The sequence below is a fragment of the Homalodisca vitripennis genome, chromosome X (assembly GCF_021130785.1).
Source record: "Homalodisca vitripennis isolate AUS2020 chromosome X, UT_GWSS_2.1, whole genome shotgun sequence".
In the NCBI taxonomy this organism is placed as follows: domain Eukaryota; kingdom Metazoa; phylum Arthropoda; class Insecta; order Hemiptera; family Cicadellidae; genus Homalodisca; species Homalodisca vitripennis.
Window position 1 is genome coordinate 64,672,195 of NC_060215.1, and position 21,793 is coordinate 64,693,987.

Here is a 21,793-nt window from a genome sequence, read left to right on the forward strand (position 1 = left end):
ATTAGTTACGTTTAGTTATATTGTTAGATAATATACGTTAGTGATACATGCGTTAGCTTATTTCATAAATTATTGCTTACATTTGTATTTTATTTAACAAATATATTTATATATATCAGATATTTAGGGAACTTTTCTACAAACAATTGAGTTTTATAAATACACTTTTTATTGCGTGTATGTAAAATAAATCTTTTTAGAAAGACGTATTTGTACTTATTTCTAAACCTGGAGGTAACTTCCTGGTGCGCCCGATTCGCATTTCAAAATTGATGCGCCCGACCAAAGGTTAATATTGTTTCTTAGTATTATCATGTATTTAGATCTCAGATGGAAAAGGATTCCTGCAAGCTGACACTACATTGCTTGAGATGACAGTGAAATTTCATTCATTGTTGGACTATGAGGGCAGTTTATTTTAGTCAATTCCATCCTATTCTCAGTTAGAGTGAATGTTCTGGGGAAATGTTTTTGTTCTCTTAGGACAAGAAGCTTATAAATTGCACCTAGTCCTATAAGAACCTTTGTGCTGCTTCTGTAGTGACAATCTGGATGGGTAAGGTTGGGGGTAGAGGCCACCTCCTATCGAGATCCATGAGGAAGAATTAGGGGACTAATCTCGTCATGTCCCATCAAAATAAGGGGAGACCAGCTCTGAACCAACCCCTCAAGTCAAAGCAGGCAGGCGGTGGCACATCCTTATATTGAGGCTAGCAAGAACCTTTGACACTTAGGGAATGAACACCACCAACTCTAACAGTCATCTCCCGCAGTAGACTAGAGCTATCGAATTACCCTTGCACTGATGTAATATCTCTGATGCTTCTTTAGAACCGATACAACAGAGTATCAAATAACCCAACAAAATACAACCAAGCGGAGCCTATGTACCAAGTTTCAAGTCTATAGGACCTTTCTACCAAGAAAGAGAAATATTACACAGACGAACGGACATACAAACAACACAATTGTAATTTGTTCCTGTTGTGTCCTTAATAACTCACATTTTTGTTAATCTTATTTTTATGTTTCTTACTCACAAAAGGATATTTTCAGTTACTCACTAGTAGCAGCGTCAAACAAAAGCCTCATAGTCATTCCATAAGAATTCATTAAGGATATTAGGCATTTCTTTATTTAGCAAACTCTTTAGATCCCATAGATTTATATATTGAGGGAGTACAATTTTTCTTTTAGAGATACCCCTACAGAAAAAAGTTACAAACTGTTACGGCGGTGATACCTTCTTCTGTGTCAGCCTTGACCTTTTGACCTTTACTTTCCAGCTATTTAGTGAAAGGTTTTGTTGACTGTCAAACTCTCAGCCATAATTATTCATTCATTGTTTTTTATTAGCTCCCCATCATGATCTTTCTTGTCATATTGAGGAAACAACTTTCACACAGAAAACTTCATTTTTCTATTAAACTTTAGACTGACAACCTTTGTAAAAGTATGTAAAGAGTTTTAGAAAATTTTGGTCAAAATTTCTGTACATGATGTAATTCAACACACTTGGACTAACAAACTTAAAAGTGTCTGCAACCTTTAACCTTAAACTTTTAAATTCAAGAGTTTAGCAAAGTGGGTTTTGAACTAAAATCTTAAAATTGAAGTTGTTACTTTTCCTTTATTGCTGAGTAGTGAAAAAATGTGGTAGATTATGTAAATGTAAATGAAACAGGATTTTTCCGGACATTTGCCATCGTTCAGTGATACAAAAAATCAGGAACACTATGTTTCGAGATCTGCAATCTAATCTCTTCTTCAGGTAAATAACTAACCTAACACATAATTAATATTTAAGTTAAAATAAACAAATCATACCAGATGACATGCATTAGTCAAGAATCACAACCATAATGTTGTGTGTCAACTTCACTAACTTTAAAACACGCATTGAATAAAAACGAAACACAACACTAATTATTAAAACTGAACTACAGAATACGTCTGTATCTGCCGACCACCACCTATGACTGACCAGAAGCCAATAGTAAATGGCAGTCGTCACAGCAAAAACAAGATGGCAGCACAAAGGAGCGAACGGAAGTGGGTCTCTTTATTATTGGTTCATTCTAGATGAACTTCTTAAAACCATACTGTGACTCTGCATTTGATTTATTACAATTTTATAATGTGTTTGAGATTTTTGGCATTCTTTTTAGTTAATTTTTCAGAATTGGCAACTAAAGCGACCTAATTTTGACTGATGGTTAACTGATTGGTTGGTCTGCCAATTTAATGTATGAAGCCTTAAATTAATTTCCTTTTAAAGAAATGAGGTTCCCAATGTATTTGTAAACCTCATTCATACAATGATCTTTGGGCCAACAATGATGTGCAATTTTTGACTTTTCTGTTAGCCCCTTCTTCGTGTTTTCTTTGAGTTCTTTAATTCTTGCGTTTAATAGTCTTTTTGTCTTGCCTATGTATTCTTACATTTTATACTGTAAACACAGTTTTGTAATCCTGTGTGCCATTTTTTTCTGAGACTTTGTCTAATAGGATTGTGTGTTTTAAACACGTTTCTAATGTTATACTTTCTACCTACTTTTCTAATTTTATACGATGATTCCGGCAGGGAATTTACATAAGTGGAAATCACTACTCTAATTTATTAACTCAGGAATAATTCTTCAGGTTCGTTTGCATTTATTTATTACTCATTGACGGTGTGCGTCTAAGATGCGATTCAACTTTCTTAAATTTCTCTTTTAATCTATCTTTATCTGAGCATAAGCTCTTTGCTCTATCAAATAACGAGTAGGCCACTCCTTCTTTGACAGACGTTTGATGGTTTGATTGATAATTTAAGTATTTTTCTGTGTGTGTTTTCTTTTGAGAAACAGTAGTCTTAAAGACATCCCTGTCTCTTAATACACACACACATGCAAAAAAGGAAGCTTGTTTTGGACTTCCACTTCCATTGTGAGGCGGATGGAAGGAGAAATACTTTTAATGTGATTCAAAAGCTCATTCAGCTCAGTGTCTCTATGATGAAAAACAACAAAGGTATCATTCATATACCTCCACCAAATCCTGGGTTTGCTGAGCTAAAGCCAAAACCTTCTGTTCAAATTCCTCCATAAATATATTGGCGAAAATAGGAGACAGTGGAGAACCCATTGCCATCCCCTCATCTTGACAGTAAGTTTGTCCCTTTAATTGAAAATAATTGCATTGAGTGCATAGTTCTAACAGTTCCATTATTACTGGCACAGGAAGTTTAGTTCTTCCCTTCAATGTGTGTTTTTCTTTAAGACGTGATTCAATGATTATGTAAATATTCCCAAAGACATACTGTTCTTTAAGTTTTAAGAATTTATGATTTGAATATGATTTTTAAAATAATTTTAATCACATGAAATATATGCAATTAGACATATTATTCAAAACAGTTAATAGACAACTGCAGTGTTTTTAGTTCAGAAAATCTTGAGGAAGGTAGAGGAGACCTTGTAGCCAGGATATCTCCTTAATTAACCTACCATCACCACTGTCCTGGTCTTTCTTGAAATGTAGAAATGCAAGTAATCATATGGACACCTACCCACCTTCTGGACCAGACCAGTGTGGCCTATCTGGCTTCGGTCGGCTACAGGGGTCTGGCCAGTCACAGTAGATGGTGGATGGGTGTTCATTTGATTACATGCAATTTGGTGTTATAAATAAGGCAGGTTTGGGCTCTATGCAGTAGGTGTGTGTTCATTTAATTACATGTATTTTAACTTTTACAAAAAGGGTGTGCAGGGCTGGTTGCAGTGGGTAGATATCCATTTGAGTATATATTTTGACGTCTTTAAAAATCTGGATTGGGTTGGCCTAGTTATTGTAGGTGGCATGCTCAACTGGAACATTATACTGTTATCAAGAATCTGATTGTATGTGCAGAGGCTTAATTTGAACTTCTTTTGGCTTTTTAGAGAAGGATCTTTAAGAATATATAATTAAAGTCTTATAGAAGAGTTTAAAAAAATGGATCAACCATAGCAAGAATTTTTGTGTGTTGAAATTTGTGCTATCACTAAATTGGGTGTACTTTAATGTGATAATTCTTTCAACAGTGGAATAATGATCGTTGTAATGTTTATCAGAAGTCTGTTGGGTGTTGTGAATGAGAATGAAAGACTCCGCTCACCCTTGTCAAAACCAACAGCACCTCCAGACTCAGTTGAAGACCCTCCAGAGCTGCCTCCCAGACTGCAGGCCTCTGCCTCATCCAGGGGGGACACTCCTGTCCTAAGGCTCTCTAGTAATAGCAACTTTGAACTGTGCACTTCTCGAACAGATATTGAACACTGTAAGTTTTCACATTTTATAGACTGGCCTATCATCTTAACACTTAACTGATCAAATTGAGAAATCTAATACTATATTATCAGAAGAAAATATAGCCGTGCAATGTTTAAAAAACTATATATATATATATAAAAATTGCAGTATTTTACAAAACTGTGTTAGTAATGAAAAAAGTAAATTTATATACAATATAATATATACTCTTTATTTTTATTCTACATTCTATAATGGCAAATGGCTAATACAAGTATTATAACATAGAAAATGTTCATTAATGAATAATGTGTGTCAAAATAACAATGTATCAAAATTAATAACAAATTAGCACTATTAAATAACAGTAATTAGTTAAATTTAGTCCAATTAACCCTAGTACTGATGAACCAACACAAAAGTGTTATACCATGCAGCAAGCCAGATCTGGTGAAGCAACACATACGTGTTTTTTGTCTGTACATTGCTGCAGACAAAATGCAGAGTGCATAAACTATTTATTATGTATAAATATTCTTGTAAACGCCTCCAAATACACAATATAGAAGTGCTATTTTTGCATTTCAACATACTATATTAATTAGTTTCCAACATTATTCTTTGTTGAGCAACTGCTGTAAAACACCTGTTAGACGAAAAGAAGCTTTGAAATAAGGCTAGTTTATTTTGGTTTATGGGTAGGCCATCCTGAGCGTGACCTTATACACGCCAAATAAAATGATTGTTGAAACATAGTCTGTGTTTCTTCTTGCTTCATAAATGTATTCATGAAGTGTTTTAGTACTTCTGTGATGTTTTATATTTCATAAGTGTTCCTAACTGATAATTTAGCACATAATGTAATTATTTTTTTGTTTGCAAAGAAAGCTATTAACAAACTTTCTTGTCTTCATTTGACATTATTATATTTTTCTTATTTTTAATTCTTATCATCTTAGTGTAGAAATCACGAGTCTAAACATTTTTTTTTAGTTATTATGAGGCTATTTCTTATGTGTTCTTGGCTATAAAGTTCAAAAATTCCATTGAAAATATCCTAGGATATATAGAAATTTTTTATAAGAGAATTTCTGTTTGGAGTATGAGTAAATTTTGTATTCTTTCAATGTTTATTTTGGATAAAAACACACATTTGTTTTTGTATTTCATGAATATAAAAAACACAGAATCAGATTAAAACTGGATTTTGTCCTATTTAACATTAATTTTTTCTTCCTTTTGTGATATCTTGGTGAAAGCGTTCTCCCTGCTCATCATTGCACCAAGATTTGTGGGAAAAAAAGTCAAGCTGAAAGTTCCTTTTAGTTAAGTTTTTCCTCAAATTCAGGATCTTGAATTACTTTACTGATGTACGGTCCAGTAAAAATGCCCTCCTTTAGTTTTGCTTCACTTAATTTAGGGAAATGGTAAACCAAATGCTTGAAGCCTGCTCCTTCTTTTTCTATGGCCTTTATAATACTGTTCATCAACCCAAGCTTGATATGAAGTGGGGGAAGAAGTACTTGACTATTGTCAATTAGGGGGGTATTAGAAACATTTGCCTGGTATTCACCTGGTAAATAAGAAGTTCTTTCTGGCCATTTGTTCTTCAGAAAATGTAGCTCTACTTTCCCATAACCATAGGAAACAACAGTATTTTATGAAGCCACCCTGTAGTCCCATAAGATTCAAGATTCAAGATATTTTATTGTCATTAAGCACAATACATATTATGCAATAGACAAAGTCAACATATTATATAGCCTACTTTAATCTATCTAGGTACAGTTATAGGACAAAATACAGTATTGCCTATTGCTAGAACTAAATAACAATAATATAAATGTGAATAAAACAATGAAATTACAATTAAATAATTTAAAAATCTATATAATATGTGCTAACAATCCTAATCTTAAATTAACAATGGATTAAAAACTTAATGAGCTAATATCACAGGCTAGGTAATCTTCAACAGTGTAAAAAGCTTTATTTTTCAGCCACTTTGCAATGGTAACTTTAAAATTATTAAGTGTAACATTCCATGCTTTCTCTGGTAATTTATTAAATAATTTATACTGAAAAATATCTGGCTGTTTTTGGTCTTTTCGAGTCTGACTGGGGGTAGATCGAGTAAATACTTTTTTCTTGTGCAGTGTTTATGAACATCTTGTCTATTTATGAAACTATTCAAATTTTCTTTTACATCAAGTAATGAGCAGTAAATGTATAAACTTGGCAAGGTCATAATTTGAAGTTCTTTGAAAAAAGGTGAACAAGATTCTTGCTTAGAAACATTTTTTAAAATCCTAATAGCTTTTTTTGCCATAAAAATATTTTTTTGGCACTGGAACTGTTTCCCCAAAGAGTCACACCATACCTCAAGTGTGAATGGAAAAATGCATAATAAGCAGTTATCAACATCTCTTGAGTAACAGTATTCCTTAGTTTACATAATAGGTATATAACTCTAGATAGTTTAGTACCTAAATAATTAACATGATGTTGCCAGCTTAATTTACCATCTAGGATAACACCCAATAACTTAACAGAATCATTACTGTATTTAGTATTATTGTGTAGAGATAATGTTAAATATTCAGTTTTATTATGATTCACTGCCAACCCATTTGCTTTAAACCATTCTAGAGCTAATTTAAATGAACGTTCTTGATCAGATTTTAAGATTTGTGAGTCTTTATTACAGTTTAAAAGAGTAGTATCATCCGCGTACAAAACAGAATTACAAGGTAGGCTAGATGAAAAATCATTGATTGCAACAATAAACAGAAAAGGTCCCAAAACAGAGCCTTGCGAAACTCCCAATTTCACTGTTCTGAAATTGGACTTGTTCTCCCTCTGGACAACCATCTGTTTCCTGTCAGATAAATAAGATGACAATAATTGTAATTCTTTATGTTTTATGCCATAACTAAACAACTTTTTTAACAACAACTCATGATTAATACAGTCAAACGCTTTACTTAAATCTATCAATGTTGCAGATGATATAATCTTTTTCTCAAAATTATTTAAAATGTGTTCCACAATTTTTCCTATTGCTTTCACAGTGTTTGATTTTTTATAAATCCATATTGTTCTTTGCAGAGCAAATTGTTTTGAGAAAAGAAATCATACAATTGGTCTTTTAAACAACACTCAAAAATCTTACTCAGTATGGGAACCAAAGAAATGGGACGGTAACTAGCAGGATCTGCCTTGCTGCCCTTCTTATACACTGGCACTACTTTGGAACATTTCAGTGCTTTAGGAAAAATCCCCTCAGATAACATCCAGTTGAATAGAAAAGTCAATGGTTTTACTATGTAGGGTATAATATCCTTGATGATTTTATTAGAAAACCCAAAATAATCTTCGCTTTTTGATCCACTCAACTTAGATACATATTTTATAATTTCAAATTCAGTTATTACATTTAATTGGAATGTTTTACTAGCATTATTAAATCTAGATAAATAAATACTCAAAAGCTCAATAGCAGTGTCAAAATGATTTTGCTTGAAATGTGTAGTACTAACTATATTTATAAAATAATCATTAAAGTCATCAGGCTTTATTAATTCTTCAACGCTTTCTTTCTTACAATGAATTTCCTTTTTTATTATACTCCAAGCAGCTTTACATTTATTTGGAGCTCTCATGATATATCTGTCAGTGGCTAATCGTTTTTCTTCCTTAATTCTATTTTTATACATCTTTTTTATTTCTATATACATTTTTTTGTGTTCAGCTTCATTTTCTGTGCCCTTACTTATCTTGAATCTATCATAAAACACTGTTACTATATTTCTAAGTTTATATAGTTCAGGTGTAAACCAGTCAACCTTTGGTCTATTTCTACTTTTGATTTTGACATCTTTAACAGGGCAGCATTCTTTAAGTGAACTTGTTAATATTTGTATAAAAAAATCAAAAGCATCATCAACAGTGAAAAAAAGTAAGCTGCCACCAGTCAATCTGATTCAGTCTATGTTTCAAACCTTCAATGGGACCAAAAGACAGATCTCTCACTTTTCTTTTAAGAATATTTTTGTCTGGTACTGTATTTGAAAAATGCAACTCATAAAACTCTGTGTATATACCAGCGTGATCAGATACATTTGGTTCGATAACTTGACATTTTACTTTGTTTTTGCTTAAATTACTAACGACATTGTCAAGGTTCAAGGATAGCTATAAACCTTTAAGTCACCACAAATTTGCCATTTAAACTGGTCATATTTTATTAGTTTAAAAATGGCCACCATGTTATCATAAATTTCTTTTATGGAGACTGAATAAGCCACTGAAATGGATGGTTTTTCATTTCCATTGTGAAGTAATACTGCTTTCAGACTGTATTTAGAAGAATCAATAAACATATGCCATTCATTTGAATTATGATTTATTTCAAGCTCTTTCATCGAACCCTCATAATCAAAACATCCACACAAACTGCCTTCCAACTTATAAAACACTGAAAATGCAACATTTCTTTTTCTATAGGAAGTTATGCTTGTTCTTTCAGCTAAAAGATTCCATTCTTGTAACCTGAAACCTAGAAGTTCAGCTTGTTGATTAGATACCACAAACCTCTTTCGACTACCACAGAGATTACAGATATTGACAACCTGACCCCTGGAATCAGTCAAACCAGAAGCAAAAAACTGACCAAACCTCTTTTGACGACCACAGAGATAACGGATATTAACAAACTGACCCCTGGAGCCAGCCAAACCAGCCAGGAAAAACTGAACCATCACTATTTGACAAATACTGAGATAACTAATAATAACACCTCGATCCCTGGAATCAGTCAAACCAGAAGAACAAAACTGAATCATCATTCTCTGATAAAAGCTCATCCCATAACACGATACCAGATGGAGGAGGACTTTAAACAACCACAACAAACCTTGAAGAAAAATGTTTTTAGTGTCTCCCTCCAAGCAGCAAAGTATCGAAATGCATGTAAAGTTGACTCTCACTCCGACCAAATAACAAATACTTTCAACGTTCAAATTGGCCCACCAGTGACTGCCAAACTACTACGGGAAAATGAATAACTTGAAGAATTTTTCACAAAAAATATAGAAGAAGCTATCAAATTGCATATCTCCTTCTCTTCTATCACTAACCCAGGATCCTTGAGCACACCAGTACATCAGATGAACTGCCAAACAAGAGAATCTTTTTTAACCCAACCCTCAGAGAAAAAAAACAAAATTCAAAACTGGACAGCTATAAAATACAACCCAAAAACTATTTAACAATACTTCACCAAAATATTTGTGGGTTAAGAAAAAAATTAGATAGACTTCATCACCTTCTTCGTGACATAAATCCAGCTATTGTGGTCCTTACAGAACACGGTTTAAAAAGAGAAGAATTAGATCTAACGTCAGTTGAAGGGTACTCTTTAATAACACACTATAGCAGAGAAACTCCTAAGTTAGGTGGAGCAGCCATATACGCAAAGGATGTGTTAGCCCCCAGCTGTAAATCAATTGACATATCCCACCTCTGTCATCAGTTCAGTTGTGAAACAGCAGTGGTATCTATTGAGTCTAGGGAAAACATTGTACATATTCTCGGAATATACAGATCACCAAGTGAAAATGTAAGGGCAATTGTAATCACTCTAGCAAGCATCTTCGAGCATATACAAGCACACAACAAAAAACTTAATTATACTGATTGGTGACATCAATATAGACAGACTGAAGAATACAGTGGATAATACCACTTTAGAAGATGAACTTACTTCTCACCAAATCAAAAGACTGCCTTTACCAGCCACTTGTATCACCCATAACACTGCAACCTCAATTGACTGTATATGCACAAATTTACCAGAAGACAACATCGACACGGCCATAATTCAGTCTGGACTCTTTGACCACACTGCACAAATTTGCAGGATTCACAGCTGTGAATTGAAAACTTCGTCAGAATATGCTTACAAAAGGTGTTTCAGTCAATGGAACCTAGATACTCTTACATCTATCCTTTACAATAAAAATTGGGAACCCAATTCATCTCGCTAGTGACTCAGATGCAGCATACAATATCTTTCAAGGGATCCTACAAGCGTCTCTTGACATTGCTTGTAGCAAAAAGAAATGTATTAAGAAAAGAAAAAAAGAGAACCTTCCCCTATGATAATGAAGCAGAAAATTTAAAATCTGACTTTCTAAAGGCTCTACATAAATATGAAAAAACAGGAAATGTGCAAGACAAAGAGATCATGGTAGAAAGGAAGAGAGATTACGACAAGAAACTCAGACAATTAAACCAAAACGCAAATGCAAACTACATCAAATCAGCTGATAACAAGAGTAAAGCCCTATGGAGCCTTATAAACAATGAAAAAAAAGGAAAAACCCAAGTAAAATATCCACAAAAGCATATTAAAATTAATAATAGAGAGACTGATAGCCTTTAGGAAATAGCTGAACATTTTAATACTTATTTTACTACTGTAGCCGAGCAGACGCTGAAATGAATAGACAGGCCATAGGGAACCATGACATAAATGCACCTGACCTTCTAACAGAAATAATCTGCCAAGAGTCCTTAATTCTTACACCAACAAACAATGACGAGGTCAGGGGTATTATAAACTCCCTTAAATCAAAACAGTTAAGTGGAATGGATGAATACTCATCTAAGCTTGTAAAATACTGCAGAAAAGAACTGACTCTACCTCTTGTGAGTATAATAAACAAATCATTCAGCCTAGGCCAGTTTATCTCTGCACTAAAGTTATCAAAAGTATACCCGAAGCACAAAAAAGGATCTACAAATAATGTGCAAAATTATCGTCCTATCTCCCTGATCTCAACATTTTCAAAGATTATTGAAAAACTAGTCCTCATCAGACTTATGATACACCTAAACAAAGCTAAATTTAATCAATGACTGCCAACATGGATGCTCCAAAGGAAAATCTACCATTTCTGCCATTATCAGCCTAATTGAAGACATTATTGACCAAATAGACAAGGGACAATACATCTCTGCACTTCTTCTCGATTATAGTAAGGCATTTGACTGTTTGGGACATGACCTCATCTTAAGGAAACTAGCATAACTGGGAATCACAGACACAGCAAACAACCTGTCAGGACGAACCCAAGTAGTTGAGGTACAGACAACCACACTTGGAATTACAAAAACACGCCAGTCAAAACCACTTCCTATCCTCTGAGGATTTCCACAAGGGTCTGTACTGGACCCAGTCCTCTTTATTCTATTTGTAAATGATTTCCCAACACATACCCAAGATAATAATACATCATGTATAATGTACGCCGACGACACAACACTCCTGATAAGGAATCACACTGCAGAAGGTGTTTGTGCAGCTGCTACAGCCTCTCTAAACAAGGCTCTGAATCATAAAACAAATGACCTGACTATAAACCCACAAAAAACAATACAAATTAATTTCAGTAAGAAAAGAGACACTACTCCTAGCATCGCTGATGTAGCAGTTGAAAACCATGTAAAATTTCTTGGAGTCATTCTGGATAGAAATCTAACCTGGACTGAGCAAGTGAACAATGTCTGCAAAAAATTAGCATCTGGAATATATGTTGTTCGACACATTAAATGGATCAGCAACTTGGAATCAGCCAAAACAGCTTACTATTCATTAGTAACTCACATGAGGTATGGACTTGCGGTTTGGGGTGGCTCCTCAGTTGGAAACCTTAATAGAGTTCTTACCCTACAGAAAAAAGCCATCCGAGTTTTAGCTGACTTAGAACCAAGGCAGAGCTGCAGACATGCCTTCCAGACACTCCAGATAATGACTGTTACTGCGCTATATATCCAAGAAGTTATCATGTATGCACACTAGAAGAATCTCAAAACTGGAAAGGACCTTCATCACTACAACACACGTTATGCAACAAGTTACACTCTACCCATACACCGCACAGCACTTTTTGAGGAGAAACCAACCTACATTGGGTGAAAACTATGGAACCATCTACCAAAACCATTAAGAGAGCTTCAGGGTAACGTTTTTAAAAAAGCACTTCATGACTTTCTTGTTGGACAGCCTTTTTACACCATTGACGAATTCCTAAACCAAGACTGGAGGCCTCAACTGGAACTCAACAATCGCCCTCAAATGTGATGCATCATTGGACTCAAAAATTATTTTTCCAAAACAAGTTTATCTAATTTCTGACTCTATTACTCTTCTTGATGAATATGCTAATAAAGAAGTTTGTCTATTGTCTATTGATAGGCCTAAATCACGAACCAAGTCGCATAGTTAATTTTTCTGGATAATATGAGGTTCTTTACTACATGTCCCGGATTCATAGTTAGAATCAACAGTATCATTAATCAGATCTTCAATTTCATAAGGCTCAATAACCTCATTAGAATAGAATAGAATAGAATAGAATAGAATAGAATATATCTTTATTGAAATGTTTGCACGCTGACTGTGCAAACATCAGCAAACTCCTCACTTGACTACCATATGCTGCTGCTGGAGCACTGACCCTGAGCTGCTGACTGTGCAACTGACAACGGCACCAACACTCTGCTGTTATTTATCTACATCTGACTTCCATCACCTATCTAGTTTAGGCTGTCTGGATCTTTCTACTTGACAAGGAACTAGATTACTCCTCAAAATCAAACAAAATTGTACACTTTTTTTACTAATTAAGTATTAATACAACAACATTCTATTCATCATGACAATAGCAATCAGGCAAAGCTAGAATAAAAGACTGTTTACCATTATTTTATTCATCAGGACAACAGCAATCAGCCAAAGCTAGAATAAAAAAAACTGTTTACCATTTTATCATCACCAGAACCACTATATTGACAATAGAAGCCAGCCAAAACCAGCTTAAAAAAAAACTGCTAACTTTATATTTCTCCAGAAACCATTATATTGACAAACAGGTGCCAGAAAAACCCCCAGAATGTCAAAATATCCATGTGGAGCTTGCACCATAGGAGTGAAACACAAAGGAATACTGTGCACTGGAAAAACTGCAAACAGTGGTTCCATGCAGGACTGTGTTAATCTTTCAAACAACAAGAGTTTAAAAACTTGACCAAAACACATTCAACAACTTGGAAATGTAGCAGTTGTGTGGATTTTCACTCCTACATGAAAACCGAGAATCCACTCCTGTTTCTTTCAAATAAGACTTCAAACATCAAAAATGACTCCCAATGTGACTCACTTAAAGAACTTGAACAAAGTCTTGTGAAAATGAGGAGCAAAATAGTGAAGAAAGTTTAATAATGGCAGCTAAAATAGGATCTGCACTTTTACATGAAAACAATATTCTTTAAAAAAGAAAATTGTACCCTGCTAGCCCAATTAAATAGCCTTGAAGCCAAAAATAGAGGAGCTGGAATACAATGAATCAAAACATATATCCAATATGGAGTCACTACAAGGAAAATATCCGAACTTGAAGCACAGCTAACGAAAGAAAAACAATGCATGATTGAAGCACAGGATATTTTTGAAGAAAAATGACAAAAAACTCTCTGAAGTGATATTTGAGTACGAAATAAAAATTAAAGACCAAAAAGAAACAAATTGCAATGCTGAAACAAAGCAAGTATCTTATGGAAATCACACAACAGCACAAACATAGCAATGTAGAAACAAACTGAGCTCTCTACTGATCAGACCAACTCTCTCCTTCCCCCCTTCCACCTCACCCTCCCTTCTCCTAGAAATTGGCAGTTTAAAAAAAAAAGTCACACTTCACTTGAAGAGAAATTCTCAAGCTTAGAAGCATCCATCACGAATTTATTAAGAATTAGAAATGGCAAAGAAGAAACCTCTGAAAGGGAAAATACCAAGGCACAAACACAAAACTTAATCCCAAAGCCAAATATAGTGCCTCCTTAAAGTGCAGAAGATGAAAGCATCCATCTCCCAGGCTGAGCACCCTACCAGTGAGCCCATCCCTGAAATAGCCCAACCAATTCATTCCAACAGCAACAAAGAACATCCTTCTTTCACCAGTACTGCAAACTTTACAAAGAAACTATCACCCCCTATATAACAGCCATCATAAGGCCTTCAAGTCAGACTACAGAGGATTTCTTTAATGAACACATAGAATTCTTTAAAAGGAATATGCAAATTAGTTCTACAACTCATCAAATAACACTTAAGGCAAGTAACCAATGCTCAACAGCTTTTCTAGGTCAAGCTCCAAACCAACAACACACTTTTTTTAGAAAAAAACCAAGACAAAGATTGTGAAACCATAGTACAAATATTAAAAACCAGTAACAGGAAAAAGTAAACAACACAAATTTATCATTGCTCACCAAAACATTGATCGGCCTTCAGAAACAAAAAATCGAGAGACTGACACACTTCCTACACAGCTCTAATCCAGACTTAATAATTCTTACAGAACACGGCTTAAGTAGTCAAAAGTTGGAAAACACAAGAATCCTGGCTACAGTTACTAGGTGGTTTTACCAGAGAGCAACACCGGAAAGGTGGAGTGGCTGTTTTTGCTAGCTTAAGACTAAAAAACAAGATTACAGTAGTATCAATATCAAGCAATACATCGGAACTCATTTGTGAAACGATGCTCCAGAAAATTGAGCTGAGACAAGGATTTTTACAACTGCTAAGCGTCTACAGACCACCCTGCAGCAACTTAGAAAATGCAATAGACATTTTATCAGCTGAGCTTGACAAAATTGTAGCCATTAATGACATGGTACTGGTGATGGGGGACGTGAATGTAGACAATCTTATTGAAAGCAATGACAGAAGAAACCTGGATGAAATGCTCCTTAGCCATGGCTTGAGCAGACTTCATCTACCGCAACCAGAATAACAAATCATAGCCAGACCTCTATAGATTTTATATGCACGAACATAAAAGAAACGGAAATTAGCTACCAAAAATAACACAGACAGGCCTCTCAGACCACACGGCCCAACTATGTACGATTCTCACAGATTCTACGAAACAGCCACTGACCCAAACAAAAAGAAGACAGTTTAATGCAAGAACAGTGCAAGAATTGAAGCACAATCTGGAATCCCAAGACTGGACTAAAGTCACTCTCACCGAGAATGTGGGAAACTGCTTATAAAGCATTTAGTGGAATTTTTCAAACTGCATTGAACATAGCATGTCCACTCAAGATAGTAAAGAAGAAAAGAAAACCCCTACAAAAATATATGGGACAATGAAAGTCAGGCCCTAAAATTATCATACTTAGAAGCACTGAATAAACAAATCATTACTGGCCAACCCTGATGACAAAAAAGAAACAGCTCGAAGGAAAAAATGTTATGATATTAAAACTCAAAACTCTTCGTAAACAGTGCAACTCTTCATTCATAGAACAGTCGGACAACAAATCAAAAGCTGTGTGGAATGTAATAAATAATGAAAGAAAAGAAAAAATCTTCAAAAAATCCACTAGAATGCCTAAAAATAGAGGAGAAGAAATCGTTGACTCTCCAATAACTATTGCCAATCATTTTAAATTACTTCTTTGCTACAGTCGCTGACGAAACACTCCTCAGAAATGGAACATCGACACTTGTAATAGCACCAAAACAATAACAACCCAAACACTTCAAACACCAAACCTAGCCTTCTTGAAACCAACAAACAAGAAATTGGAAAAATCATTGACTCTTTTAAAAGCAAAAACATTCAGCAGGGGAGGATGAGATCTCATCAAAATTGATCAAAACAGTGCAAACACGAAAATAATCACCCCACTGACTCACATCATTAATAAATCACTTTCACAAGGAATATTTCCAAATGAACTAAAATTCGCAAAAATCTATCCGAAAATTCAAATGTGGAGCAACAAATGAAGCCACCCGCTACAGGCCAATTTTCCCTAATCTCTACTTTTTTCTAAAATACTGGAGCGAGTAATACTAAATAGGACTACTGAGCCACCTCAAGCAGCACGATCTTCTCACCCCTAGACAACACGGTTTTATAAAAGACAGATCAACTTCAACAGCAATAGCTCAACTAATTGAAGAAATCATCGACAATCTGGAAAAAGGAAAAATTGCAACCAAGCATATTTTTGGATTTTTTAGTAAAGCGTTTGACTGCCTTGACCATGAAACTCATACTGAAAAAGTTACACTCTCTTGGGAGTCATTGACAAGGAACTTGACTGGTTTAAGAGCTACTTGAGCAACAGGGAACAAGTAGTAGAAACTTACTTACTTGGGAGAAAAACACTGTGACGAAAGTAAAAATCCAAGCCAATACCAGTAAGCAGAGGAGTACCTCAAGGCTCCGTGCTTGGACCCGTCTTGTACATTCTCCTAACAAATGACTTCCCAAATTATCTCCAAAAACCACTGTGAAATTGTAATGTATGCTGACGACACAGCTTTGATTTTAGCAAATAAGAACAAATCTCAGCTAGATATAGACTCTTTTGTTGCATACAATGTGGCTAAGCAATACTGCCACCTCAATGATTTAGTCTTAAAATGACTCAAAGACCCAACAGCTAGTCTTTACACCTAACCCAAACCAATATTGACGGGCTCCCAGGAAATAACTACAATTAAAATCAGGAAAGTACCTTGGTCTAACTGTTGATCAAAACCTCTCATGGGAACCTCACATCAATCAACTCTGCCACAAACTTAATAGTAGCCTGTATGCAGTGAGAAGAATAAAACAAATCAGTAGCCTCAAGTAGCTTTGACAGCATTACCTTTCCCTATTTGAATGTCATCTCAGATATGGACTGATAGCCTGGGGAGGTACGACAATTGGAAATCTTAAAAGGGTGCTCGTTATACAAAAAAGGGCTGTCAGGACTCTAAGTGGATTAGGACCAATGGACTCATGCCGAGCAGCTTTCAGACATCTAGGAATACTGACGATCATAGGACTCTATATCCTAGAGACGATCTTATTTGCCACAAAAACAGGGCACGCAAGAACTGGCGACATCCACCCCTACAACACCAGACATAGAAACAACTTCCTCCTTGACCCTCATCATCTGACTCTGTTCGAGAAAAAACCATCGTATAAAGGAGCCATGTTTTTTAACAATCTACCTGACTACCTAAGAAAGCTTCCAGAGTAAGAACTTCAAGGCCTCCTTAAGAAGCTGGCTGCTGGAGCATCCATACTACAGTGTCCAGGAGTACCTTCAGTGGAGGACAAGCGCTTTGTAATTTACATTACACTGACTCACACACTGATTGTGACATAAACACTGACCTAGCATTAAGATCAATAATCTAGGTCTTCAATATCACTCCATTCCAATGGAGGTATAGGTATCGACAGGCCTTTCCCATGAGGAACAGGCCTAATTGCCAATGGCACATTAGGGTAGTCAATTTGATTTTTTTTTCTTTTTTTGAATAGCCTTCAGTATTAATCAAACAGAAATAGGAGTCGTTGAGTGATTACTTGATTCACGCAAACCATAGGTACAGCAAATGGCATAGATCTTTCATCCATTTAACGAGAGTTACGTTGCAGCTGACATAACAAACATGAGCAGCCCAATGTTTTTCTTAATCTCCAATCTTGCCCCAAAGTACAATAAATATGCTTTTTTCACATCTTTAGTCATCAGCCTTTCTTGACCTTTTATTAAAAATCGGCCACAAACATGACAAAACTTATCAGGTGAAATTTTACACCTTCTTTGTGATGTATCTCAAATCAAATCAAATCAAATCTGTTTTATTGCTGAGACAATAATACATCGTATGGCAAACGTCAATTAATAATAATATCCTAAAATTTCAGTCATTCATACTATAATACACATACAGACATACAATGTTTAAAGTCACACCTCTTTCATTCATCGCCAATGCAACCCACTTCGAACAGCGGTGTCATTCTTCAAATTGGGCGGCCTCCCAGTTGAAAGCCAAAAACTCACCTGCATTATAAAACGCTTGAGACACCAAGAAGCGTTTTAGGCGAGTCTTAAACGCCTTTGGTGTTGGAGCATCTTTGATTGGATTGGGCAGTCTGTTGAGGAATTGAACACCCGCTTGTGAAGGCAGGCGTTCATAAACCACTGTTCTGTGTCTACCAGTTCGGTAGTTTGCTCTGCCACGTGTCTCATACATGTGTATGTCTTGTCCTCTGGTTAAGGTACATTTATTCACACAAAACATAGTTGTTTCCAATATGTAGAGACATGACAGAGTCAACAGCTGCAATTTCTTGAAAACTTGCCTGCACGACTCTCTGAATTTGATTTTAGCGATGATTTGAATTGCTTTTTTTGGAGTCTGAAAACTCTTTGGAACTGAGTGTTAGCGCAAGCTCCCCAAAGGATCACTCCATAGGCCAGGTGGGGGTATATCAAGCCATAATACGCCGTAATCAGTACCTGACTCGGGCAGTATTTTGCTAAAGACCTCAGAACAAAGATGCCTGAGCAGATTTTGGCGCAAACATGATCAATGTGCACATTCCATGTCAGTCCTCGATCAAGGTACATTCCAAGGAATTTTGAAGAGTAGACTTCGTCCAGTGTGGAGTCAGCCATCAAGATGGCAGGTCCGCACTGGTTGCCCGCAGTGCGCAAAGAAAAATTTAAAACGTTGGTTTTTGAAGAGTTTATTGTGAGGTTGAGGCTGTTGAAGTATTGGATACAGTTGTTGATATCAACAAAAGCCTGTTGTTCCAAAACTTCGCTTGATCTTGCCATTGATGACAAATATGAAAGAAAACCGCACAATTTGAACAATTCTGGTGACCTAAATAACAATTTTATGTACTTAAGTAATCAAACATAACCTCTTCTTCACTACTACTGGAAATGAACAAACAGTTAAACAACAGCTGTCAAATCCCTTACCATTGGCTGACCAGTGCTGCCAACAGTGTTCTTGGTGTTACAAAATAAACGTATAAATATAGAAATCTAAAGTGGATGGAACAAACAAATATGACATGCAGGGACATTTTTAGTTATTTATCTATTATATGTGACTTAATAGAGCAACAAAAATGATAAAATGATTCATGTTACAAAACGCTGTTGATCTGTGTAATTAACATAGGCCTATTCAAAAATTTCCAATCAATTTTACTATTTATGAATATACAGTTTGGTATGTTAGTATCAACTGGAACTTGTGGTGATGTATTATTTTATTTCTTATTCTAACCTGTGTTATCATGGTTTTTAACTGGGTTTTTAAAATTGTTTGTTTATTTTTATTATTTGTTAGCCTGTAATTATATATAATAAATGTACTTTTTTCTTATAAGTTGTGTTAAACTTATATATTATCATTAAAATCCCCAAAATACTATAATTTATTTTTTTGTTGCAAGTCAAACAACTAAAATAGGCGAATTTGGTTCATTTTTTGCATTTACATTTCTATTTGTATTTTAAAAATTGTTCATGCTATTTTTATAAACTTTATATGTTATTTCAGTCTGTGACATACAAATAATGAAATAAATGTCACTAAAACTAAAATTTATTTTTATGACTGCTTTCAAAGATATTAGTAAAACATAGTTAGTTTCTAAAGAAATATTGGTTTTTACAGAAATAAATAAAATAAAGAATACAAATAATTTTGTTGTTTTCAAATAAAATGTTTTGTGACCTATATAAAAATAGGTGGAAATAATTTTGGTAGCTTTTTTTAGTGATGAGGAAAGCTTTTTTTTATTGTACCCTTACATTTTTATTCATTTGTGGAAGTTTTCACGAAATAATTTTTTGGGCAAACACTAAAAACTGGTACAAAACTAATTGCATACTCTTATATAACTTATTAAATTTTAGTCATTGTATCTTGAATTTCTTAGTAAAAGTTTTTCTACCACTAAAGGGGGGCTGAAGTGGGAATTTTCTTATAAATTTACGAACATTTTTCCATTACTCTCATAAAACATTTTTTTTCCAATCTACAAATATTATTGCATATATTAGTCCTGAAATATACATTTCCTGGCAAAAAACAGTGTATAACAATGAATAATTTAAGTTGGCATTCTATTTTTACAATGTAAAAAAAGGCATGCAAAGTACTAAAAGTATCATGACTGTTATGAACTGCTAACAGTACCAGATCTAGGGTTAAGCAGGATAGTTCAATTCCAATGTCTCAATCCAATATGGTCTAGAAGTCCAGCAGTCTTGACCTGATGGTATAATCAGTAACAAGGAATAACATTTTATGATAAACTGAGTTGCCAGGTCTCTGCTTCTTGGTAAGTGAACAATAGTATGTGTATTAATGCCTGACAGAGAGTTGTAGTGAATGAGTGCTAGTGAAAATTCTGAAGTTGATTGCCCTCAACAACTTAGGACAGTCAGTAGAACCTGTCACAAAATCGTGGAAGAAAGTGATGTTACTCACACATAGCTTAACTTGTAGGATGGGAAGGTTAAGTGATACCTGCAGGATTGTAACCTGAACCTCTCTATAATAAAAGCCCTATCTGAGTCACAAGCTGCAAAACTTCCTCTAATTAAACTCACTTTGGCCTATAAGTTATAGGCTCCACACAGGATTTGTATACTCAAACAATTATTAAATAAGAAAGGAGTGTAGTGCTCAAAGTCCATCTGGACTTCTTCGAATAGAACATGTGAGAATATATGTATCATCAAATAGATTTCATCAATGTAGTTGTCGAAAGAGAGGTTACTTGTAAAAATTTCACCTTATTGAGAATTGAATTGAATCATAATTTATTTCCAATTTCGGTACATGAAATAGTGTACAAACTAAAACTTAAACTCCTTAAAACATAAACAAAGAGTAACAATGTAAAAATTAAGCAGTAATTATAAGTTATTTAATAATAAACAATTAAGGAATCTATTTATATAACTAGTTGTACATTCGTTAGTAGTAACAGTTAATTTATTTTAAGAAGTTGAACTCATTAATAAAAAATATTAGTGACCTAGGAAATAAGCCTACATGGGCCTGTAGAAAGCCTGTGCGTAGGCTCGAGTTGCTGCCATGAAACCGTGGACGGATTGTAGTTTGCTGTCTTTATTCAATATAAATCATTTGAACTACGTGGTGCGCTCGTCGCGCGCGCCCACACACACACACACACACACACACACACACACACACACGCACACACACACTTCATGGAATATTGTACTAATGTCAATCTTAGCGGATAATTAAAAGTATTAAAATTTAGGATGGTGTATTCCCAGAATCAAGAAGAACGACAGAGTATTCACTTATATACAGTAGTTGGTTGAGAGGATTAAAGTGAAGCAGTAAAGTTAAATATATAAATTATACTACGAGCTATCATGAATCCATTCATAATTGTCGGTAGTGGAGTAACAGGTTAGATAAGGAGGGGGGGGGCAATGTTAGAAGTAGTCCCGTCTGTATTCAGCCGTAATAATTGATTCAGCCTCGTCAATACTGATAAGAGACAACCATTCATTTGAACGTTTTTTACACATAAATACCGATGGTGAATCAAAAATGTGGTGGTCAGGAAAATATCGACAA

At 34.8% G+C, this 21,793-nt stretch overlaps 1 protein-coding gene across 4 annotated transcripts in view; it reads left to right on the top strand.

Annotated features, from left to right (window-relative positions):
• LOC124369090 (SH2B adapter protein 2) overlaps nucleotides 1–21,793 on the top strand; it is a 74,572-nt gene that overhangs the window by 17,664 nt on the left and 35,115 nt on the right. For all 4 annotated transcript variants that reach the window (XR_006923037.1, XR_006923038.1, XM_046826816.1 and 1 more), the window contains exon 4: nucleotides 4,098–4,303. Coding sequence is in view for 2 of the 4 variants with exons in the window: in XM_046826816.1 (XP_046682772.1) it covers nucleotides 4,098–4,303 (206 nt within the window). In the remaining 2 variants the exon portion in view is untranslated. The remainder of the gene's footprint in view (nucleotides 1–4,097; nucleotides 4,304–21,793) is intronic.